This window comes from Mytilus californianus, unplaced genomic scaffold (genome assembly GCF_021869535.1).
Source record: "Mytilus californianus isolate M0D057914Y unplaced genomic scaffold, xbMytCali1.0.p SCAF_12, whole genome shotgun sequence".
In the NCBI taxonomy this organism is placed as follows: domain Eukaryota; kingdom Metazoa; phylum Mollusca; class Bivalvia; order Mytilida; family Mytilidae; genus Mytilus; species Mytilus californianus.
Genome location: NW_026262604.1, coordinates 9,315,509 through 9,342,557, shown reverse-complemented (window position 1 = coordinate 9,342,557; position 27,049 = coordinate 9,315,509). Strand labels below are relative to the sequence as shown.

Here is a 27,049-nt window from a genome sequence, read left to right as displayed (position 1 = left end):
AATGAATATCTATATTTAGATAAATTATATTCATAGGAAAATTAAAAAAAAACAACGACTCCTTCGTTCAGGTACACATTAAAATAACCAGTGGACTTCTTTTTGAACTTTAAATAACAGTACTGTCAATAGATCAAATATTTTCAAAACCGGTATTTCAATTATGATAGAATCATTATGTACCGTTATACTTCGTCGAATAACTACTGATGCGTGACAACTGTGAGACAGGTAACTTTACAGGTAAAAGAGGAAATTACCTTTCGATCCGTCGTATAAACAGACTAGTAATTAAATATTACATATTTCATTGATATGTAAAAAGATTTGTTTATAAATTGTAACCCTCAGACATTCTCATAACGAGAAACAACTTGTTTCGGAAGTGGGAAATGATATTGACATTGTGATGTCCATTTCTACGTGGAAATGTATGAATACCGGCATGTGAAATGAAGTATGGAATAGAAATTTTGATCGTACGTGTCTGTGAATTGTAACCTACGCCCTAACTACAAATAAATATACCAATATTGGATAATTTTATAACCAGTAGCCATGGGTATGTATATTACATGTATTACTTTTCTTTACGATCAAATATGTAATAAACTTTTATAACCATTGTGCAGAAAACGGCATTGTTAAGGCAAGACACTTACTTGTCAAGGAGAAAATCTCAATATGGGACTTCTACTTTTGTAACTGTAGGGATCTGTTCACATTCAGAGACACATCATTGTTCTGTAAAAAGGGATACCCTGTATTATATGACCCTGAACTTTTCAGGTCATATATCCCTGAAGTATAATTCATTCCAACATTCGATCTCGCATCGTCCTAAACGTGCATGAAATATTTGCCACTGGACGTTAGGCAGCCAAAAATTAATCACCAACCAATCGAAATCACAAAAAGTTGAAGATTTCCTGTATGTTGAGTACCACAGACACAAAAAGATCCGAATAACCCATATTTCTATACCCCTAAACAAGTCTTAGTACATGGAACGGATACGACTGAGATTAGGGAATTGTTAGATGAAGACCCTTTGTGATGTGGATCCCACCTCAGTAAGCAAAGGCGAATAATGGGACATTTACAGACGCAGTTGTATCTTTGGAAAATTTATGTACTTCTTTTCTATGCAAATTCAAAATGTATATGGGGAAAAAGGGGGGGGGGGGTGGTTTGATCGGAGAAAAAAGATTATTTTTTGGCTAAAAATCGTCTAAAAAACACTCGCCCATATTTGTACCGACGCAGAGAACTACGCCCCTTCCCTCCAACCCTGTATGATCCCTTGCCAGGCTTATACAGTTATATATAAACAACAATGATGAAATGTCACGACAACCTAAATTACAAAGGTGTCATTCAATGTGTGAATAGAAGGGATACTTAAATGTCTGTCTTTGAAAGCATTGTGATGTAAGAAGATGTGGGTGAACGACAATGAAACCTTACGAAACAAAAGTCAAAGTAAATCTAGAGGTCACTGCTTAGGCTCAAACAGAAATAGTTCTATTTCCTCTCTCCCTATTTACTTAAATTTACATATCTACCCTAACAATGGACATTTTTGGTTAAGCACTGTTAAATGTCTAGAACCTTTCCATATGTAAAATATTTAGGGAGCTACCATTTGATTTTTATGGGGGGGGGGGGGGCTAGGATGAAAAATGTTGTCCTGCATTATTTATTAGTTTATCCTGACGTTTTTTTTACATAAATTGTCATTCTGCCTTTTTTTTTGCCAAGTTACTCATCCTGCCTTTTTTTTTTACTCAAAACACATGTCCTGCCTTTTTTTCAAATTTCATCCTAGCCCCCCCCCCCCTTTCAAAAAATTGAAAACAACACGTTTAATGATTTCATGCGTCCGAAGCGCTTTTCTGGATTTACCTTCATCAGGAACGCTCAAAGCCAAACATTTGAAATCCGAGGATGTATAAGTACCGAAACCGTTGAAGAGCTATATGACAAAAATACCTAAAATAAATAGCCAAATTCATCTAAAGTCAACTTTGCCTGAAAAAAATCAAATGGTAGCTCCTTTAAGGAATGAAATTGTTTTAGCTGTCTATCTACCCTATGTTTTTCTGCTCAGGGACATGAAATAAAGTATATATATTTTTGACTTTATGTGAGCCATGAAAATAAGGTGATTTGGAGTATACGGGTACGTCAATGAGACAAGGTAAACATTTTTAGTCACCAAGATCTGCCACCAATACCAATTCCCAAAATGACAAAAAACTTAAGATATGACTACAGCAACCATTTATAAGGGTACTGACTTACAGCGGTATACTACTATTGCCTTTATTTCGGACAAGGTGATGACCTTAACTCCAGTGGTTCTTGTCAGCTATACAGTGTGATTTTAATATATATAATAGTAGCTTTGATTGACGCATGGATTCAATTGTTGAGTATAGGATAGATGGATGGATAGTTGTTTTAAAGTGGAAAATCAAATGCATATTGAGGACGAGAACAGGTTAATTTGATATGAATGTGCAATATAATGCAAGACTGGCACGCTGAGTCGGAATTTTAGCATGCTAATTATCAAGGTAACAATCCACAAAAAAAATATAAGCATTGTGCTTGATAATGCTTGCCATTTTGTATTTTAAGAGACATTGACATTGATGGTGTTTAACTTTAAACAGGGTTATGTCCATACAACTCATACAGAGAAAGTGATACAACCCATTCATTACATAATTGTCACTGTTAAAGAAAGACAAAATGCGATCTCCATATTTTTTTTAAATACATGTAATTTACGAAGTTAAACTGTGATTGATTGCTGATATTAATCAAACATTATTATACTATCAATCAATTTTATGCTCAAATAAAATAAAAAATCAGTTACCACCCATTCTGAGAAAAACACATATATATAAGGAACAAAGAATAAATTAGCTAAAAGTATACACAATTGTTAATAACACTTCATTGGCCTGACAAATCATTTCATGGAAGTTCAGATAAAATTGAGAAATGACTAATTTGTCAAGTTCTTTCATAGTAAGAACAACGAATAATAAACTTGGTCATATTTCAAATCTAGATTGTTCGTATTGGTTTTGTCACTCCGACTCTATCCGAAAAAATGAGTGTCTACTAGTGTTATAGGCAAAAATTATACAGGGAAAATAGTAGTATTACATTTTCCAGGCTTTAGGTTGGCCTTTCGTGTACACAAGGCAGGTTAAGGAAGTCAACTTAGGAGCGGTGTGATTGGATGTAAGGGTACAATGTAATTTTTATTTATTTTTGAATAACTGCAGTGTGTATATTTGCTATATAGATTTTGAAACACATTGAAATATTTTGTTGAGAATTATTCGAAAAAGGCTTCCAAATTTTCATAAATTTGATGTAAAATGACGATGGGCATTGATACCATAATCAAGCTCCGTTGGAAGATGGTCATATACCATTTGACTTCAATTTCTAAAACAGAATAATAAAGTCTAAAATATCACACATAACTGTTTTGTCCAGGTTTCTATTATAAAAAGTGGTAAATTTAGAAAATGTTAGTATTGTCGCCTATGGAAGAATAAATACTACCGTTTTCCCTAAAAGTGCATGTATCCTGTTTTATAACAAACTTGACATGTGCCACACGAATATGTTTTAATTAGATCTTAGGTGATAAGTAACTTAGTATTCAAAGAGGACATACTTTACTGTTAACACAATGTAAAGCCATAAATGCAAAAAAATAAATAAATAATAGAATATAGATTAGTATAAACACAATTTAAGTGGGGTTCTATTCCAAAAGTCAGTTAAATTTTATTAGAATAGATTAGTTTAAACACAATTTAAGTGGGGTTGTATTCCAAAAGTCAGTTGAATTTTCTTGTGAGAGAGAGAGAGAGAGAGAGACAGAGAGAGAGAGAGAGAGAGAGAGAGAGATTATTTTGTGTATTGTAGTGTGTGGAGGGCATTGACCGTAAGAGGGCGCTGAATTATTCGAGTTAGTTTAATACAACTAGATTTGTACTTACATTAAAGGTGTATTTACATAAATTATAAATACAATGGCATGACACATTAATTGTTATGTAAATAAGCGGTAATTATATGACGTTACATGTACATGTAAGTTTTGACATTTTCATATTAATGGCGTACGACCATAGTTTGTAAAACAAGTTTTTTATTTGTAATTAGATTAGTCCACGTACTGTGTAGATTTAAAATACGATGGAGCAGTCATATTTGTGAGGGGGATTCATGAATGAATTTAAAAAAAAATATAGAGAAAAGGAAAAATGAAGAAAAAATGGCCACGATACACAATAAACACCATAAAAACCAAAAAAATGTAGAATTAAGATATGTTTTATTCTTAAAAGATAGAAATTAGATTGAAGACTGCACCAAAACTAAAGCATAAAAGTAAAGATTGAAAAAGTCTTATTTAAGAATAAAAGTAAATAACATTACAGGCCACCCGAAACACAAGTGAGAAAAGAAAGACAAAAAAAGAGAAAAATTCCAGTCTCAACCTGATCCTCGATTTCCTTTCTTACGTTCAACGTTAACTTAATTTTTTTGTTTGTTGCGAAGTTGTATATTTGTATAAAGTAAAATCACAAAAATACTGAACTCCGAGGAAAATTCAAAACGGAAAGTCCCTAATCAAATGGCAAAATCAAATGATAAAACACATCAAACGAATGGACAACAACTGTCATATTCCTGACTTGGTACAGGCATTTTCAAATGTAGAAAATGGTGGATTGAACCTGGTTTTATAGCGCTAAACCTCTCACTTGTATGACAGTCGCATCAAATTCTATTATATTTACAACGATGCGTAGGTAACATTGTCAAAATATGGATACAGCAGTCATCACTGTGTCACAATCTCAAAACAAACAAACATTTAACAAAGAAGCACAAAAAGCCTCTATCAAATTTAACAACCACATTCATTGCTTACTTATATATGTATTACAAATCAACCCATGTATGTGACAACGTACATACGTAGTCTAAAAGATGCGATAATAATAGAGAGAAGCTGCGAGAGGAAAGATAGAAAGCTGTCAAAAAAAGAAAAGGGATGAGAGAAGGGAGAAGGGTGAAAGATAGACAGTATCCTACATTATGTAGTTCCCGTCATTATTTTTACACAATTAATTCAATAAAATTAGTCTAGCCACTTGTGAAGTATTGAGAAAGTTATTTTTTTTTAAATTCATAATGAAGAAAAAAACTCATAAAAGACACCAGGCTTATTTTGTACACCAGACGCGCGTTTCGATTACAAAAGACTCATCAGTGACGCTCGAATCAAAAAAAGGTTAAAAGGTCAAATAAATCACGAAATTATGATACTTCTAAGTGTTATGTTCGTACGTGAAAAGAAATCTAAGTGTGGGTGTTTAAAGTAAATAATGTTTCATAGTTCAGTTGACGAATTATAAAGTAAGAAGACTGTAGTATTGATATTTCAAGTTTCTAAAAGTTTACAGAAGAGATATTATTTAGAAATTGATTACTGTAGAGTATAGAAATATAAACAAAAAGGGAAAACAATTATTATTACTAGGAGTGTTAATTTCAAATAAATGTTCATACAATGTTCATACATGAGCGTGTTTGGTTCATTTGTATATATGCACTGCTTATGCCAACGCCCCTGAAATTACAATAAAATAACATACATAAAGATAAAATTAAAATATACAAATTAAATACTTATGTAATATACGATGAAGATGAATTATCTAAAACACTTTCAAATTTGATTGTCATCGCCAAAAGCATCTAAATGAAATAAATTTCTATACTGAATAAAATGAATAAAAGGCATAATTGAATAATGGCGAAAAATTCACTTATAAATTCGGGACACCATGAAAATTTTACAAGAAAAGGGGGATATGTCTCAAAGACACCCTGTTCCTTTTATTCTTATCCATGCATTGATTCGGGTCCAATGACAAATAACATCACCTCCGTTTAGTCAGAAAGGAACAACAATGAAGGGGTCTGTAATGGGGAGGAGGCTTCATTTTTACATTCTTGAAATCTTAAGCTGTTAGGGAGCTACCATTTGATTTTTATGGGGGCTAGGATGAAAAATTTTGTCCTGCATTTTTTTTAGTTGTAATCTCTGTCCTGCCTTTTTATTGTTCACTCTATTCGGTCCTGCCTTTTTTTATTAGTTTATCCTGACCTTTTTTACATAAATTGTCATCCTGACTTTTTTTTTTGCCAAGTTGCTCATCCTGCCTTTTTTTTTACTCAGAACTCTTGTCCTGCCTTTTTTTCAAATTTCATCCTAGCCCCCCCTAAAAATCAAATGGTAGCTCCCTTAGGTAATTATTATCTAGTCTTTGCATCTTAGCCCCTCCCCCCCTTTTCCATTATTCTTCATTTTCTTTATCGTTTTGGTCCATTTTTTTACTTTCGATAATACAACCATATAAAAAACCTCGTATTGAGTTTACGACAATTCATTAGGATGTTAATTTTCTAGTAAATAATTAATCATAGTGTTTATTGATTGACGATGTTTATTTCACTGCTATTAAGGACGTATACAATCAATTAATTGATATCTAATTAAGGAACATATGTTCCACTATTTTATATGATAGTTATTTTCTTGTATAAAAATAAGAATTAAATGTGGTATGATTGCCAATGAGACAAGTATCTGTCAGAGATCTATGACGTAGAAGTAAGCGACTATAGGTCACTCACTATACGCCTTCAACAATGAGCAGAAGCCATACCGCATAGCAAGCTGTTAGAGGTCCCGATATGAAAAACAAAGATGTGAAACAATTCAAACGAGAATCTAACGGCCTGATTTATATACAAAACAACAAACATGACACACAGCAACAAACGACAACCGCCGAACCACAGGCCCTCGACCCGGACAGGCACAAACAGAATATTCATTTACACCTACAGTTTGAGTATTGGCAGCATGAAATAGATGAAATAACCCGTGTCAGAGGAATATTTAACTAACTTTCAAATTTTTTTTTCGAATCTCGTGTCTTGAATCATGGATCTTACTTCTTCCGAGAAATGACGAGAAGTAAATTGATTCAATTGAACACCTTCCTTTTGCTCATCTGTCTATTCATCAAATAATCGTCGATATTATGTAATTTGTATCAAAGCTGTAAATGCAGTCATTTTATTATGAATTTATTGATACTTTACGTTAGAAGCAATTATGAAATCTCGCAACTCAGTGGCGGATTGAGGGTTCGAAGAAAAGGGGGGATGTAATTCTCCGTAATGTTAAAAGGGTATACGCCAATGAAACTGCAATTAACCTAACGATACAAATAACCAAAAGACATCCAGAGTCCAACATTTACCCTCCCAACAACAGACATGTCAAGTTGTTAATCGGTCTGACTGAATCTAAATATTTTAGATTAAATTGAACAGAAAGATAAATGATCACCCATCAACACCGAAATTCTAGAATTCACAAAACCTAAAAATCATTTATGTCTTAAACGCGTTGGTCTTAGATTTCTCAATTTTAATCTATTTGACGCTGGTGTAAGATTTCCCGAATTTATTCAAAAATTTCAAAATATTTTAATGACACAAATTGAACAAAGTAAGTAACTCGTATAAGTTAGCTCTTACTTTTCAAGCCATAAAATATTCGACCCTTTTAATTATAAACCATTGAAACATCTCTAATGTGTGTTATTACACACCGCCAAGGGCACTACTTTCATTGTCAACCACTGCCAGGCAATATAAATAATGTTACCACATTATCTGATGAAGTTCAATGTTGATTTTAAGATATCGAGGTTAAAGATCTTTAAAAAATTTACTACATTTGTAAGATCGGAATTCAGATGTGTATATTCAATGTATTCTACACATGTAAAGAACACTTTCATTTTCAGTATCACTAGTGTCCAGAGTTTCCATAAATAAAGGTAGCAAAAAGCAGTTTAAATTTTATACAATTTATTTAATGGGTATGCCATACCGCGCTTAAAAATATCGTAAAAGTTCTTATCATATAATGTATTTAAAACGGGAACTTAGCAAGACAGAGTGTCGGTCTCAATTCAGCAGCCTGTAAATCAGTGGTTGCCGTTGGTCGCTGTATATCATATTTGCTTTTCGTTTATTATATTTAGATAAATTAGGCCGTTGTTTTTCTCTTTTGTTTTATTTAACATAATGTCATGCATGGACCTATGATGATATGGATTATGCTCATTGTTGAAGGCCGTATAGTGTCCTCTAGTTGTTTACGTCCGTTGATCTCAGGTGGATAGTTGTGTCATCATTTGACATTTGTATTTTACAAAACATTTGTATTTTATTACTATAGTTTTAAAGTTTGCAACCGATTTTTGAGTAGACAATACGTAATTTCTCGTAGGTTCTAGTCTAAAAGTATGGAAACCAAATAAATAAAAGTTTAAGAGAATCAAAACCGAAAGGAGAAGTAAATGATATCTTAAGTATTCTATCATTTCACATATGTTATATCGCCATTTTGGAGATGTTTTGCTGAATTAACGCTGTTGTCGAAGCCTATAACTTACTTCCAACACTAGCATTATCTCTATAAAAGTCTGTAGTATGAGTGTGTGGACAGTGGGTTCCCTGTCTGATTCCCACTTCCCTATCCCAACTCCCACTTCCCTTCCCCTAACTCCCACTTCCAATCCCTTCCCCTAACTCCCACTTCCCTCACCATACTCTCTCTTTACTCCACTACTCCCGCTTCCCGCGCCATTATTCCTATGTCCACCCCTCTAGTATGATACTATGCATCTTCATCATTCAGTATTTTGTATAAAAATGAGAAGATGTGGTATGATTGCCAATGAGACAACTCTCCACCATAGACCAAATGACGTTGTTTACTTCGATGGTTAAAAAGTCTGTTAGTTCTTGGTTACCATTAAATGATCAATCATCACGCGCTTACTCGACCTCCTCCAAAAATCACAAACCCACATAAGATAGTATTGGAGTAAATTTTTTAAAGCACAAATTGACAGAGCTATTTTTAAACATGTAATAAAAATGTCCCTTGCAATCGACAGAATACTACTATGTATATATACTAGCTGAATGAAAATATCCATATAACCAGAGAAAGAAACCGATGGTTTCTTACAATGTTTTATCTTGTTCGAACTAAATGTGTTTTTTTTTCAATTCCGAAACAAGTAATTATTAAATAGTTTAATCTAACTGGTTGTATTTCCCATAGTAAAATCTAAATGGTTGTATTTTACATAGTTAAATTGAACAGGTTGTATTTTACAGCTCTGACATATTTATAACACGCACCAAGACTTGATATCTTTATCTAGATACATAGATTATATATAATCCTTATTTATCTTCCTTTTAAAGTTGGATTATATCCATGTTTGAGGAATACTTGAATAAGATTTACTTGAGATTTAATGTTTGTGTGTTTTAAGTATTATTTACAAGAAAATGAAAAGAACCGTTGTTATGTTTGTTTCGAAAAAAGGATGATGATGAAAATGGCTGTTTAACGTCCAGTGGCAAATTTTAAAGCATATCTAAGACGTGAATGTAAGTAACCAAATCATGCGGAACATGTACATATACATGTACAAAAAGATAGCACCTTACCGACTTTAAAAGAACTATGCGGAAGATATGTATAAAGATATTCGTATTTATAAAGTATTTCATTGTGATGTAATGGATCTTACAATAGTTAGATGTAATGGAAATAAGGGGAAAGGGGGGCTTCGATATTACGAAGTCTAGAAAAAATAAAAAAGAACATGTATGAAAAATTGTAAATTTTGGGATGTATGTACCCAGTTTAATTCAAAGCTACAAGTTTAAAGTATTCATTTTCGTGGTAGCGTTCTGTTGGTCTCTGGTGTGTGAGGGAGTAAGACCTGTCGGCTCGGAGTCGGAATAATAAGTCCGGTGGAGTGTCAAGTTAAAATTCATCTCATCGTGTCGGTCTAGTACACAGCAATTTGGGGGCAACGGTTAAAAGAAATATAGAACAATCGGCAGAAAATTAAAGAATAGAGTCAAATAGCTCCCAAAAATTAAAAAAAATATATAGAAATGAAGACCTGGCCCCTCCCTACCACCACCCACGATTGCAAATATACATATATAAACAAAAGTTAAATTTTGGTGTGATGGTGCCCCAAATACAGTGCGAAATACTGTTTCAGAAGATATTTTCATATATTAATCTTTCTTTCATTAAAAAGCTTATAATAGGGTATGTCGGGAATGTGTAAGGAAAAACCTAGAAGCACTCCATCAGTGTTTGGTCTACAAATGTCTAAAGATACCATCAGTTATTCTATACATACAACTGCAATAAACAGATAAGTAAGTAACCATCTCACCAAAGCATGCGAGAGATATACATGTTCATGTACAAAAAGATAACACCTAACCAACTTTATAAGAACTATGCGGAAGATCTGTTTAAAAATATATTTAGTTACAAAGTATGTATAGAATAACTGATAGTGTCTTTAGAAATTTGTAGACCAAAAACTGATGGAGGGCTTCTAGATTTAATATGAAAATATCTTCTGAAACAGTATTTCGCTGTGTGTTTTATTTCGTAGCGACAGAGACATGTATGCTTTTATGTATATAGACAATTTTATTATTTAGCAGGGGCGGATCCAGAACATCAATGTCTGGGAGGGGACAATGACACCAAAATTAAAGTTCTGTTTAGATATGTTTATATGCAAGCGTGGGTGGTGGTGGTAAGGGGTCAGATCTTCATTTCTGTATATTTAAAAAAAAATTTGGAGGCCATTTGACTCTTATTTTTTCAGTCAATTATTCTCTATTTCTTTAAACACACAATGTCCCCCCAATAGACTCTCGGTAAAGAAAATGTAAATACAAATAAATCTGATACCTTATTTTTTCATCACGGAAGCCTTTCGACTTTCACAAAACGATGTTTTTCTCGCCAAGCCTCGTATCGCAATTAATGAAATTACAAAAATGCAGAGTGGATAAATATCATAAATATCATAAGGCCCCAAAAATTATATTTTTATCCACTCTGGATTTTTGTAATTTCGTAACTTGCGATACGAGGCTTGGCGAGAAAACCAGATCGTTTTGTGTATGGGTCGGGTGAAATATTGAACTGAATTGAATTAAATTGTTAATGGCAATACAATATCGAATTGAGTTGAATCAAATTGTTAAACAATTAAGAACATTAACAGAAACACAAATCCTATTGCTAGAATGAATAACTACAGAGTTTCTGCTGGCGGTCGCCATTTTCGCAATTTGCCAAAAAATTTTAAAAATTGACTATTAAAATTCATTATTATCAAAAGAAATATTTATAACGGTTCGACTTCGTCCATCTTATTCTTTTTCTAGTTTCTTTGCTACAGGTACAACCTATTTACATTGAAGACGATCAAATAACTCACTATCAATGGTAAATTTATACTGCTAGTACATGTAATGACAACAAATAATCAATTTGAGGACATACAAACTGTATACAAAAAGTTTACAGATGAAATAGTTTATTGATTGAAAGAAAACCTATACCTTTATATTATGACGAAGTTAGAGATTATTTTTAAATTATTTAGATCCATTTTCTCAAACTGGAATGTTTGATACTAATCGTCACCTAATATAGGACTTCAATGAAACATATAGTTACTTTGAGTAATACCCCTCGGGTCTGTTGTTTCAAGGAAAGGGATGGTATAGGGTAGATTTGGATAAATTAATATTGTCCAGTGGCAAATATTTCATGCATATTCAGGATAGCTTTTTTTTTTTGAGAAGGGGGGGGGGGTATAACTTAAGGATGTGAAAGGCAGGATTGGGGAGGCGTAAGATAGGATTGGAGGGAGGTTTAGGGTAGGATTGGTGAAAAGTTCTTCCTTACTCCTTTTCGGTCATCATATTGTTGAAATATTATTCATTCCATTTTCCCGCAAAGGAATTCTTTGAGCCTTTGTACTTGATATTGCTTACATCCTCATAACTGAATAGAGTGATGACAATTAGTCTAACGTGTACAAATAACAACCGCTGACTGGCGATGTAGTTTTCAATCAACAAATTTAAAACATTTTCTCCTTTCTCTGTTAACTATACAATTTCTAGCTGAAATTTTATTTTCATATAATCCTTTTCAACTTTACTTTAACTGCCTTTTAAAGATGTGTGAATAGATGTTATTCTCAATTATAAAGCCACACTGTGAGATCCTGTGTCAAGATGCCGTATGATAAGTGTCAAATTCATTTTAGCTTTCCCACTGAAGGCGATTTAAACAATTCGAAAAATTATAATATCCAATATTGTATTATATTCCCAAATATGTAAAATTTTTGGAGTGATGGATTTTAAATAATTAGGCACTGGCGAAAGAGCCGGGTGGAGGGAGGGGGAATCCTCTTACGCCACTGATATGCAGAAGATAAAATAAATTGAACCTAAAAAACCTGACAATAATGAAATTTTAGAATTATATATACTCTCACCTTTTTGTTTCAAATGTTGAGTAAGACCTTCTTTTGGACCCTTTCATATATATATCTATGATTATTCAGTCAACAGGAAAAAAGGAGGGCCTTAAAAGTGTTTTCGAATTTTGCTGATTTTATCAACTTGGTAACCCCGTATCCCTAATGGTAATATGTGGTAAAGGTCCTTTTATGGGCAAAGTGGTTATGAAACCACATGGAGATGACACTTTTGTGACCTCTTTCAAAATTATGGCTGCTTGTGCAGTCAAACAGGGTCCCAGTAACATGACTGAACGCTAAAGAGGTAAATTTGTATACGCATTGTTCAAACACAAGATACCAGCTCTTGATATTTCAAACTTGTCCTAAAGGACCCTAGCTTCACACCACATACGTGATGGTGACAATACCTATTGGTTCAGAAAATGATCTCCATTTAATTTCTACTTGGCATGATCCATGTAACATGTCTGCTACAATTAAAAAGTGATATTTGGATAATAACTCTTTGATTTTTCAAATAAAAACGAGAACGTGTCCGAAATGACCCGAGCGTCACACCATTCGTGAAAGTGATAAAATCTTTTGATACAGAAATGATCTCTATGTAATTTCTGCTTGACAGAGTACATTTAAATAAGAAGATGTAATTTTATATATGCATTCCTTGTAAAATACAAGATACCAGCTCTTAATATTTCAAATGAAAATGACAACGTGTCCAAAATGAATAAAGCTTCACAGCATCTGTAAAGGTGACAAAACCTTTTGATAAAGACATTTTCCCTACGTGTATGTAATGTTTGCTTGAGTAGTAAGTGTATAGTCAAGAAAACTGTGTCCGAAATGACCAAAGCGTCACACCATCCATAAAGTTCATAAACATTTAAACCCGCTGCATTTGTTTGCACCTGTCCTAAGTCAGGAACCTGATGTTCAGTGGTTGTCGTTTGTTGATGTGGTTCATAAGTGTTTCTCGTTTCTCGATTTTTAAATAGATTATACCGTTGGTTTTCCTGTTTGAATGGTTTTACACTAGTCATTTTGGGGGCCCTTTATAGCTTGCTGTTCGGTGTGATTCAAGGCTCTGTGTTGAAGGCCGTACTATGACCTATAATGGTTTACTTTTACAAATTGTGACTTGGATGGAGAGTTGCTTCATTGGCACTCATACCACATCTTCTTATATCTATAAACACTTTTGATACATAATTATTCTCTATGTAATTTTTGCTTCAGTAGTAAGTGTATAGTCAAGAAAACGTGTCCGAAATGACCAAAGGCTAAGCGTCACATTATCTGTAAAGGTGACAAAACCTTTTGATACAGAAAATTTCTCTATGTAATTTTTGCTTGAGTAGTAAGTGTAGTCATTTGATCCTCTTAAACTTGAAATGACCTGTATCGCTCCATAGATCTGAATAAATCTTGTATGTACATCAAATTATAAATTAACTATTCAAGCAATTTCAACGTCTCAAAATTCCACTTTTCACGTCAGATACATTATAACGCTAGCTTGATTAATGACTTGAAATATAAAAGTTAATTTAATTTTTAAATGTCTCAAATAACTTTACTACGCGTTTAAAGATACTATTAGTTTCATCCTTCTTTGTATAACATGATGAACATAGTCGGTTTATATTTCTTGATTTTTTTTAAATATCGTCTCCTCTTATAAATAATTTGTGATATTACTACTTTTTTCATAAGAGTAAGAATGTAAGTAAATTTCCATTTCAAAATTTTGCGCTTTTTTTTGTGACGATACAAAATATATTTTTTTTCAAAGTTTATGTTTATAAGTATTTTTGTAGAATGTTCAAACTTGTTGTTTTTAGTCTCATTTCACCGTGACTTTCTGTAATTTTACCAATGTAGCAATATTCTGTTGTTCGTAGTTGACTGATTGATGCCGAGGCACCTATAATCGCACTCGATTTGTTGATTGATTGTTGTTTGCTTAACGTCCAGTGGCACATATTTGATACATATTAGTGAAGAAAACAAATTAAGCAATACAACAAATAAGCAGGTATTAAGGAGCGACCTAGATGAAGGGTGTGGATTTTTTTTTACTACCACCGAGTAGGGACAGGTCAACTACGGACACTCCTACCCCCTCCCCCACAGACAGTATCTTAGCACAGTATAAGTGAAATTGCAAATGACATCTTGCCTACGAATAATGACCCATATATATAGTATTACTTCATTCCTTTATTAGTCAATCGCGACGGAAATAATTTACTCTTATTTCCCTCAAATATCACCCGATCTCCATTCTATCATCTTCTACATTTTCGTCTTCAATATGAACCAAGTTGAAAATTTTAATCTTATAAATTTTCGATTTTTTTCACAGAGATAAGCGGTTATCTAACTCTGATTGTCGAAACGGGTAAAACAAATTTTGAACTGCCTTTCCGTTTAAATAATTGCTGTCTACTTCTCGTGGCTCAAAACTTTTTTTAGGCCAATTAGAAACGAGTGTGGCTAATCATCGAGTTAAGTTCGAGTTTAGGTTTGATTTGATGTTCGAGTTAGAGTAAGAGTTGCAGTTCGAGTTATATTTCGAGTTAGAGTAAGATTTGCTGTTCGAGTTATAGTTCGAGTTAGACTTTGAGTTCGAGTCACATTTCGTTAAATACCTTTCAATGAAGAGCGTAATGTTTACAAAGAGAGTATAATCCTAGTTATGGCGACTTTTAATGAATAAATAGCTGCCATTGGTATTTTTGATCACAGTGTAAACTCTGTTAATGGAAAATAATTTTTCTTATTTAAGATTCGATTTATGGATAACTATTTATATTTCAATTTTAGTTTGTACAACACTGAGAACAGTAACCGATGACACAATCATATTATCAAATTATAGTGTTTCTGAAGGAATCCTGGTGCAGGTTGGATGTCGGGAGTTTGGACAAAGACTTACTACTGGAGCAAAAGTGTTGACATGTTCGAGTAATGCTTGGAGTCCTGCTCAAACGACTTTTAAATGTGAATGTAAGAATGTATATAGCATTAGATAACCATGTTCGTCAGAAATTCGACTTCCAAAGTATATTCAGTCATTCTTGATTTCACTATTCCATCGTTTTTATTTTCATTTTTTTCAAATACCTAGAAATATTACGGACGACCTGATACGATTTGAAGATTTTCAACGTAAAAGGATTTTTTTTCTGTTTATAAAGGTAGTACACATACATTTAATGACTTTCTACAATGTGCGTTTATGACATGACATATTTATTTCTTACGGTAGATTCATTGGTTTTTTGTTTACTTAACGTTCAGTGGCAAATATTTCATGAAAAGATGTCTGGATGGGGTTTACAGAAAAAAGAATTATAAAACAAACAAGTGTGCCTAAATATAAAGAATTAAGAATAGTGGCCTAAAAAGTTAAAGAATTATGATACAGAAATGAAGACCTCATCCCAATCCAAACCATAAGAAACTGAAAATTAAGTACAAACTCGGCGATCTGTTATCAAATTATGTTTTATCAATGATGTTTTTAAACGCAATGTACTAGTATACTCGACTTGTTTTTTCACAAATATTATAATCATTGCAGGGAATGGAGAATTAACTACTTACGAAAAGTTGATAATTGGTCTGTCTTCAGCTGGTGGTGGAGTGTTGTTATTTGGTTTTCTGCTAATATGCTGCTTAGCCCTGAAATACAGACGAGACGGGTAAATACACCAAGTTTATATGTCCGATCGATAAGTGCATGCATTAGATCGTTAATGTAAGATATGAGTCGAGATGGCTATGAAATAATACTAACAATGTGGGTATGGGGATATTAAATGCCAGCCAGCATGCAGTGAGATTTTGTCTAATTGTCAATTTGAACTGATAAAGTGTTGTTGTTTGAGAAAAAAAATCTCGTTGTATTGTTGTATTTTGATTACGAAAAAAACTTTTTTGTAGTTGTATTTGATACTTTTTTAAATACAGCGTGGTGTTGCACTTAATTCGCCGTTTCCGAATCTAAAGGACTATGGGTAATTTCATTGTTTGTACCCTAAAAGGAAAAAAAAAACGTCACACCTTTGGTTAAATTTTCATCGCTTAGGACTTTGTTAGCTAATTTCAACTTTTTGATGTACACTTTTGAAAATATTACACAGCATGCATTAGATTCTGAAATAGCAATTTGGAGAAATGGAGGTATTGGGTGAAGGTACATAAAATTTAAGTCTAAGGCTATGAGAATAATATATATCAGCATTTGATGTAGTTCTTCATTTTCATATACGATTTTACGTCTTTTATGGGGCGGAGGTGGGTTCCATGTTTTTTTCGGCTCATTTTTTTCAATTTTAACAAATTATTTTTGTTACAAGAATTTTTTTATATAAAAAAAAATTAAACATGCAGTGCACAATGATGAACAGTATGTGCCTTTTAGGTTACAATACACCATTAGATTTTATGCATTCTGCATTATACCAAAGGCCAAATAAATTATTTTCCTTAGCCCTAACGGAACTGAGATGTCTTTTAAACGCTAGGATGAGACACGTATTTTTAAGTGCAAAATTGATAGGCATGGGAGATAAGTACAAATTACGCTAAGAAAAGCAACGAGAACCTATATTTTTTGGACCAAAAAATACTGTCCTAATAACTTTTCTTTAATTCTAGCAAGATTTCGTTAAAAAAATCAGCTTTCTAAAGTCTGTATCTCGAAAAAGGCTATCATTGTCGCCTATGGGGAAATTAATTGTTTATTTCAATCTATAAAATGTGTCACGAAGCCTTTGAGCATGCGCTATGTTGCTCTAATAGTAAAAAAGTATTTTGCTATATTCAAATTTTTACAAGCAATATCATTCAACTTATAAGAATGTCTTTAGTCACACCAAAGTCTGATATAACCTCCTTGGTCACACCCATCTACCCTTGATTTGAAATATAAATGCTAGTTGATTCTCCGTTGCATGGGAGATAATTCATTGCAAATTGGTACTGGTGTCAGAGACAGTTAGAGTTATCCTTCTTAAGCCTACTATTTGAATTTTGAACGTAGTGATAGTTTAAGATTTTGTATTCGGGTGTTTTGTTAATACACGTTTCCAGAAAATGTTTTACTACACTAGTTGAGTTAAATATGTATTTAAAAAAAAAAGATATTTAACGCATGTGCTTTGAAAAAAATTATATGAAAAAGGTACAAAAACACATGGAAGTACAATTTTGCCAATCTGATTAAAATACAGATCCTTTGTCCAATCTTTGCTTACAAGGATCTGACAACACTCCGTCTTACTTTTGTTTTAAAGATCTTTCGGAATCCTCTTGTTTTGTCGGATTAATATACTCCTTCCAAAATTTGAAGGATGAAATTTCATAGGCTGGTGTAATAATTACCAGAACAAAAAGTAAACTACTGGGACGGAGTGTTGTCAGATCATTGGAAGCAAAGATTGGAAACAGCCGACTTCCTATATAAAGCAGATACGTTTTCTGGAATTGATATAGTGTAAATTTTATTGGTGAGGGAGAATGCATGTGGTGTTATGTTTTTACTAATACACATTCCAGGCGAGAGAAAGACAGTGACGTTGACAGTTATCCGCCGTCTGCTATCAATGAAAAAGTTGGCTATGCACAGTACGGTAATGGTGGAGGCGGTGGTGGTGGTGGCATTCGTGGCTACAGACCAAGTGGCAATTACGAGAAAAAGATAACATCAGAACCACGTAATGACTTCCGAACGGACCCTCGTTATGATTCATCAAAGCGTGACCCCATTCTATGGTCAGGTCACGGTTCGAATCCTAATCCGTCAAGGTTTGTTTTAAAATTTAGAATGTGTCCGTAGCATGGGAGATAACTCATTAGAAATTAGTATTGTGTCAGAGAATGCTAGAGTTATCTTTCTTAGAGCAATAATATGAATCATGAACATCACGGTAGCTTATACCAAATAACGAAAGAAACGCACCAACCCATTAATTACGCTATTTAAAGTTTTGACTTCTCAAAAAACAAACAAAATTACTAAATTTAAGTAAACTGAAGTCGTTTTGAATTTAGTCACTACAACGAAATTTGTTTTCTGTAAAATTGTGATTGAATATCAAGGTTAGGTTATTCTACAAGTATACCCTGCCACGTCTGGTCTGTGTTAATGTTTGACGTTTTTCTGCTTTGTATCGATCTGATGAGTTAAGCCTTTTTCAACTGATCTTTTATAGTTTGTTCTTATGTTGTGATGTTATACCACTGTCCCAGGTTAGAGGGAGGGTTGAGCGCTCACAAACATGTTTAACCCCACCACATTCTTTATGTGCCTGTCCCAAGTCAGGAGCCTGTAGTTCAGTGGTTGTCGTTGGTTCGTGTGTGTCATATTTGTTTTCGTTAATTTTTTTTTTATAAATTAGGCCGACTATACGGTATGTGTTTTTCTCATTGTTGAAGGCCGTACGGTTGCCTATAATTGCTTACATGCACTTCATTTGAACTTTGGTGGATAGTTGTCTCTTTGGCAGTCAAACCTCATCTCCTTATTTTTATATAGTGTTTTACAAATTTTAGCAGAACAAGATATTATGAAACGGCCATATATGGGAAGAGGTTGTGTTATGCGTGTTTATTTTAAGTATATTTACAGTTTGTATTTTTTGTGTACCTCCTATTCAACAATATCTCCTTACACGGATGGAGTCCAACAACGGATATAAAAGAATATTATACACCGATATTTCATATTTTATTGTAAAATTAGAGAAAGCTGTTTTATCTTTTTTCTTTACGATAAGAATGTCTAAAATGGGAAAAAGGAAACATAGGAACAACTTTAAGACCAACATTTGAATTTTTCGAATTTATTGTCGATAGAACACTGTTTCTATTTTAAAATACCGTCTTTTTTGGAAATTGGGTTTAATCTTTTATGGTAAGACAATCACCCATTTAGGAGGCTAATTTCTGTATTTCATATTCAATGCCGTTTTTTGTATTTTTTTTTTGTCCATGCTTATTCTAATAGAAAAGAAAGCATATGAGGCATCCATCCATGACACAAAATCATTAAATGCACAGCAAAAAACACAAACAGCTCTCTCTTCTTTATTTATTCGCCCATTTTTCTCATGTCTGTAAACCCCCATCTAGACCCCTAGTCATGCTGTTTGTTTACTTTTTTACAGGGAAACAGGACGACCAGAGCCCGCAGACGGATATCAATTTTATTCTGGTAAAAATCCACAAAATCCATCATCCCAATATGATAACAGAGCATTTGAACGGAACGACTACGACAGAAGTTCCGGATATCGAGACACTGGTTACCAGGGTACAAATTACCAACAAGGCAAACGAGAGGATTATAGATGGTAAGGGTATTATGCAGATGCGGGTCCAGGGATTTGAAAAAGGTTGGGTCCCTAAAAAGACAACGTTAGGAGTGGGACTTGTTAAAAACCTATGCAGAAATCATACATGTAATCCCCTAAATCCGCCTCTGTTATCCATTTAAAATCACTGCTTACACAATCTGTCTTCAAGCTAGCAGGTCATTGTTTTTACTCCTAATAGTCCAGCATTGAAATGCTCTTGTGTGTTTCCCTTACTTTAAAATGAAGAACAGTAATATAAGCTCTATCCCTTTTAATGTACATGTAGAGATTATGTGTCATTAATTGATACATCATATGAGGGGGTGACATTCTTTTGTGATGTGGCAGGGGCGGATTCAGGCAGGGGCGTGGCGGGCGTGCACCCCCCTAAAATTTGCAAAGCATGGGTTGTCCTCAGCTTAATAAAGAATATTTCGATAATTTTACCTCAAAAAAGTGTTTGCCTCGCTCCGCTCGGCAAAAATTTAAATTTGCGCCCCCTAACCTAAAATCCTGGATCCGCCCCTGTGTGGGATATTGAGGGTAACAAAGTGGAAATGTTGGATATTGGAGGTAAAAAAGTGGGAATGTGGGATAAAGGGGGTTAATAATATCTTTTATTTTCCATCGTGTGGGGAAGTGTTCATTCGACGGTGAGTTATTGAGTTGTTGGTCTCACACGTGACATATCTGATCGCAATTATACCATAATTGTAAAACATTTATTACCTTTTCAAAAACCAGGTATATTTGGTATTGAAGCTTGGACTTCATTTATTCTGTTGTTAACGGTACCAGACCAGTTTAGGTTTGTTTATATGTTCTTACAAGTTCAGCTTGTATATAGCTAAAATGAATACACTGCGATTAAAAATAGCATGCTTGCTAATTGAGTTACAGACCAGTACGCCTAGATGTAACCACTCGTTAATAACTTAAGATAATACATGGTTCTATCGTCCATATTGACACATTGTATGTTGTTGAAGGCAATATTTTGCCCTTTAGATGTGTTTTTGTTATTTTTGTTGCTGTCTCATTGGCATATCTCAACCCTTTCCGTTATTCATTTGTAATAGGTTTTCTTTAAAGATGTGTTATTTTATTCCTTTTGATCCAGAAAAAAAATAAAGGTCCGTCGGATGTACATTTTAATAATAAATCCATTTACCTGTAAATCCCTCATTTCAAAATTACCTCGAAACTTTATATTTTGAACCGCGTAAATATAAGGTTAAATGTTTACAATTGTCTCATTTTGGAACGTTTTTTTGGAGTTATTTTGTATGAAATATATATAGTTCATTTTGAGCTTCATCCTGAATTTGAATGGAATATTTACCGCTGGAAGTTCAGTAGACAACAACTAAATAGTAAACAGCAATTTGGAATTGGACGATGTTTTAAGAGTTTTGTTTCACTTTTGAGATTTGCTCAATCCCCTGCTCTTTTAAAGTTTCTCCTAAGTCTCTGGTATATACAGTTTCACAAGGATTAGTTTTGACATAATGATCATGATATTTTACTTATTAGGAACTAGTAAAACGGTAAGTACTTATTCAAAAGCCCATTTTTTAAATTACCGACTTTCCCAATTTTAGAATTGTTTTCAAAAGGGAAATAGCTCTTTTGTAGAACAAACTGTTACTCTGTCTATACAATGCAAATGGAACCTGCATCGTGTTCTAAGACCGGACACATATTTATGGTAAAAATGGGATTCTAAAACAGCTTAATTATACAAAAAAAAACTATTTGCATTGACAGGGGTCATAGTTCGTCCTACCTATGCAAAAATATAAAATTGAAAAGAAGTCGGCATGTGAAATGGACTGAAATAATCTTTATATAGAAAACTATTTTAGCTTTATGAGAAAAGGGATATAACTGCGTTTACACGTCAAAATTTTATTCACACGAATGTACTAGTTTTAATACGTTATAATAATCACTTATTGCATTTGGTATCTATTATTGGTCAAGCAAATTAAACTTAAAATTAGCTAATATAAACACAATATAACACAAGTTGTGTGGCTTTTAACTAACTTTATTAATGTTTTTTTTTATTTACAAAATTTGGCTTTGATGGCCAATATCTATACGTGTCTGTAAAAAAATGGGGCACTTTCAATCTTGACATACTGATTTGGCATTTTTCGTCTTAGACTGAATGCCATATATATGTCTTTTGACCTTTCAGTCGATGAGGTCTCGAGGGGGGGGGGGTCACTTTCTATATACAAGGTGATAGGACGTGCCGCTGGAATAGGTCACCAATTCAAGCTTTAAAATATGTGAATAGGTCGGGAAAACTATCAGAAATATATGATAAGGTCAATAAAGTTCCCATAACTTCTTCGTCTGTCATCTTTCTTGGTGTTCCCGGCTGTGTTTTTATCAACTAATTTTCTCTCTTTTTGGCACTTTGGTATTCCACTTTACATTACACACCACATGAAACTCAAACAATATGGGGAAAGGTAACACTTTTACCTACGCGATATATGAAAAGGTGAAAAGGTATACATTACATTTTTAAAATCTAAATTATATGAAAAGGGTGGTAACAGAACCCCCAGCAGCACCCCCTATCAATTAAGTATTGAAGTGCCCCCCCCCCCCCCCCTTTCTTTGGCTGACCGTGCTCTGTGCTTTCTGGGACCAATAGATAAAGTTTCGGATAAGTCTCGGGTGCCATTTAATACAAGTATTTGAAAATAATTGTAGGTTGAGATCTTATTGTATAAAGATTTGCATCAAACTAGGCGTTGTTTTTGATTATGTTTTTTTTTTTGGGTAGGGGAGGAAGGGGGTTTTAGGTGGTATTGGTTGGAGGTTTTGATTATTTGTTGTTCGAATATGAACTATAGTATTTATTTGCATGTATTGAGATGTTTAAGGTTGTATTTATCATTTATAAACCTTCATGGTGATGCCTTTATCTTCTTTCGGTTCTCATGCCTTCATCTTCTTTCGGTTCTCATGCCTTTATCTTCTTTCGTTTCTCATGCCTTTATCTTCTTTCGTTTCTCATGCCTTTATCTTCTTTCGGTTCTCATGCCTTTATCTTCTTTCGTTTCTCATGCCTTTATCTTCTTTCGTTTCTCATGCCTTTATCTTCTTTCGTTTCTCATGCCTTTATCTTCTTTCGTTTCTCATGCCTTTATCTTCTTTCGTTTCTCATGCCTTTATCTTCTTTCGGTTCTCGGAGTCAAATGAGAACTTTATGTGCTGAATATATATGAAAAAACAAAATCATAATGATTGATAACATTTAATCTTTTATACTTTAATGATGTGATTTTTGTTAATAATGATTATAGCTATGAATTCTTGTCAATGGAAGTAGTCCGATTTGATGTATTAGCATAATAATTTTATTGTATTTTATATTTACAGGAATGGACAGTTACCTCGGGCTCATATGGCGCGTGATGATCGATACAACAGACAATACTAGCACGTGACAGCACAACATTCTCCCGCTATATGGCTATCTTCAAAACAAATTTCATCTGAAATGTACAAGCACAACACATGTCATTCATTTAGGCTCACGTGCCAGTAGTTACTTGTGGGTGTGACATGAAAAGAATAGTCACTCAGTTTTGGAGATAGCAATTAAAATAGTGTCTACAAATTTTTCGCAATAAACCATTTGATATTAGGTGCTTGAGACATAACCTTCCGCCCATATCAGGCATGAGTTCCGGCCATCTTTGGAAAGATTGCCGGATAAACTTTGTACATACTCTTTCAAACACAACTGAACCTTCCGCCATATCTGGCCAGATATCCGGGTAATCTTCTGCCATCTTTGGAAAGATTTCCGGATAAACTTTGTACTCCTTTGTATTAGTATGCAAAAAGAAATCTCAAAAGATTTTTATATGCAATTTCTTAATCTACAGAAAATGCTCAAATGAGAACACCGGATACACACTCTTTTAGTAGAAAAAATAAAGCGCTGTAAAAATTAAATACACATTGGGACCAGTTGGCATCCCTTCTAATAACTGACATATAAACTCGAAATGTATTTATGCTAGAGATTTCGTTGAGATCTATTGTTTTAGTCATGTATCCATTGCAGTAACATAATAGCAGCTGGAGGTTTAGGGAATCTTGAAATTTAGAAACATAATTGGCACTTTTTTTACTGTTTTATTTTTTTCTATAGATTTTACGTGGATATTTTATAAAAATACAAGTCTCTTCAACTACCCTTTGAACAAATAGCAAAGGGTTCAACCAAACTTATCGATCTGCAATCAGATTAATGTACTGTCAATGGTATTTTCAAACGTGTTGTAGGTAATTAGAAATTTCTAATAGTATTATACAGGGTACATTCTTATGAGAAGAAAATATCTTTAAAAATAGTATGATATGATATTACTTTTAGTATTATTAAGCTGTTATTTTGATTACTATGTGAATGATGCAATTTTGAGGATATATATGTTTTATAAAGACACATAAAGCTTGGGCAAAATAGTTTAACAGTGTTTTATATCCACATATTTACGCCAAACATCATTTACAACGAATCATTTCATCATCATTAAATATATTCGATATTAAATATGTAAACTGTCCTATATAGAATGTAAAACTAGTTCATACGAAGCTAGAGATATAATTCTGTGTTGATAATTCATTACTAGGTGGGCTGTCTTGTAATTACTGCTAATAATCTCGCTCTGTTAAGCTGGATTAAGCAGTGCCTATCCACATTTAAATTGTCCATAACGTTTTCAAGAAATTATAAAAAAAAATGTAGTTCTTACATTCAACGAAACAGCCAGGGGCGTCGCAGAAGACTGAAAAGTAGGTGGGTGCATGGGGACTTCTAAAAGTGACAAGCAAAAAGAAATTCAACTTTTAAACTGTTGTATAGTGTTAGTCAGCGTCCTATTTTTTTCCTTTTTCAGGACGATGAACCCCTTGTCCAATGGCTCATATGCCAATTGACAGCAAATGATCTTCAATATTTTAAGACAAATTTTTTGATTTAAACATGACTTAAAAATATTATTACTGTCATATTACACGCTAAACATGTGAAAAAAATACATCATGATCTGAAGACATCTCAAGACACTGTCGGTCACTTCATAGGCAACGATCCACACGATATAATGTTTTCTAGTTTTTAAAATATGCTAGTGTTACAATAATATCGTCTTAATTTTTTAAGTTCACTAGAACTGCTTTGATGGATTTCGTTATCAAAATTATGGATACGGAATTATTGAATACCACAGGATTATTTTCTATGCTTGATTCAAACTATGTGTAAAATGTATATCAAACTTGTTATTTACATAGATCTGTGTAATATATTGTTACAGTTAAGTTATATGTGTACATATGTGTCATAATATGAGACCCTTTAAGATTTAAACATATTTTCTTATTAAAGATATTTTACACACACGTAACGTGCTTTTATTTTTATTATACACCTAAACCACCTATCTACTTTATGGCTGTCCAGAATCTAAAAGACTATGGGTAATTTTATTGTTCGTACCCAAAATGAAAATAACGTCACGTCATTGGTTAAATTTCCATTGTTTACGACATTTTTAACCAATCACGAGGTTTTACTGTACACTTTTGAAAATATTACCCAGAATGCATTAACTTCTGAAACGACGAATTGGATCAAACCATCAGTGTAAGTTCTCACAACGAGGTTAAAAATTTGATCAAGGTAATGACATATTCACTTTACACAAATCACATTTACTACAAGATTAAGCTAGGTATTTTGCCTGTGAAAGCTGTTGCAGCATTGCAAAAGTTGACGACCAAACAGTTGTACTAGTAATAAAAACAAATACAGTTGTTATCTTAGCCATGGGAACGATCACCCACCCCGTCGCTTTTTCAAAGAATAAAGTTCCATAACTCCTCAATGTCATATCAGAAATTTATAAAAAAAAAAAGGGAGGTTATTTTAATAGACATAAACAGTCACCAAAGTTTCATGAAAACTGCTCGAAGCGTTTTTGAGTTATTGTCCTAAAACTGGAAGATCCCCCCTTTTTTTAGAATAAAATCCCATAACTCAGAAACGTAAAATCTAAAATTTATAAAAAATCAAAAGGGAGCTCACGTCAATAGATATAAACAATTCACCAAAGTTTCATGAAAACTGCTCAAAGCATTTTTGAGATATTGTCCGAAAACTGGAAAATCCCCCTTTTTAATGAATAAAACCCCATAACTTGGAAACGTAAAGTCTAAAATTCATAAAAATCAAAAGGGAGCTCGCGTCAATAGATATAAACAATTCATTAAAGTTTCATGAAAACTGCTTAAAGCATTTTTTAGTTATTGTCCGAAAACTTGAAAATCCCCCCTTTTTAATGAATAAAACTCCATAACTCGGAAACGTAAAATCCAAAATTTATAAAAAACGAAAGGGAGCTCATGTCAATAGATATAAACAATTCACCAAATTTATGCAAATTAGTTAAAGCGTTTTTGAATTATTGTCCAACATGTTGACGACGGACGGACGGACGGACTGACAACGGTATACCATAATACGTCCCGTAAACGGGCGTATAAAAACGAAAGATGACGAAAAGACGAACAAGTCAAAAAACACTACATAGAAAATCTCGTGTCGCATTTATTTTGTTTAAAGGACCATTTGATATTCTGAGGCTGGTGGGTTTTTACAATTAATATTCTGACCTGGTAAGAACTAAATAATTCCAACTTGCAAAAGACAAGATGAAAAAAATACTAGTATTCTGCTCCACAAAATGCAGGAAATAACTACCATTGGTAAAAATAAGACCCTTTAGCATTTTTTTGCTGTATTCTTCAGCCTTTCATTTATTATATATTTTTCCCGCTCCAAAAATTTGGTTTCAGCGTAGTTGAGAAGGTTTTTCAAGAACCACGTGTCGTGCTCACGGACTTCGTTCACTCGTCTTAACTCGGCCAATATCGTTCATCCATCTAGAAGGAGAGTGGCGGATTTACCCGACGATTGCCGACTGGGACTTTGTGGACATGCTTATATTTTGTTTACGAGTGCAATATTAAAAAACAAAATGAAAATTTACAAAACGTAAAAGGTAACTTCAGGGTGCTTTATATAAATAGAACTGTATAGTTGAA

At 33.4% G+C, this 27,049-nt stretch overlaps 1 protein-coding gene across 2 annotated transcripts; it reads left to right on the top strand.

Annotated features, from left to right (window-relative positions):
- Positions 1-201: 201 nt before the first annotated feature.
- On the top strand, positions 202-25,350 carry LOC127721335 (uncharacterized). Of its 2 annotated transcripts, XM_052228089.1 has the most exons (7): positions 202-562; positions 15,366-15,548; positions 16,126-16,246; positions 18,105-18,353; positions 19,715-19,900; positions 21,437-21,450; positions 23,306-25,350. In XM_052228089.1, exons 1-6 carry the CDS (start codon positions 559-561, stop codon positions 21,441-21,443), a joined length of 750 nt encoding a protein of 249 aa, XP_052084049.1. In that variant the 5' UTR covers positions 202-558; the 3' UTR covers positions 21,444-21,450; positions 23,306-25,350. The 2 variants fall into 2 exon arrangements, with proteins under 2 accessions (XP_052084049.1, XP_052084048.1); XM_052228088.1 differs by lacking the exon at positions 21,437-21,450 and having other exon boundaries at positions 203-562.
- Positions 25,351-27,049: the final 1,699 nt, after the last annotated feature.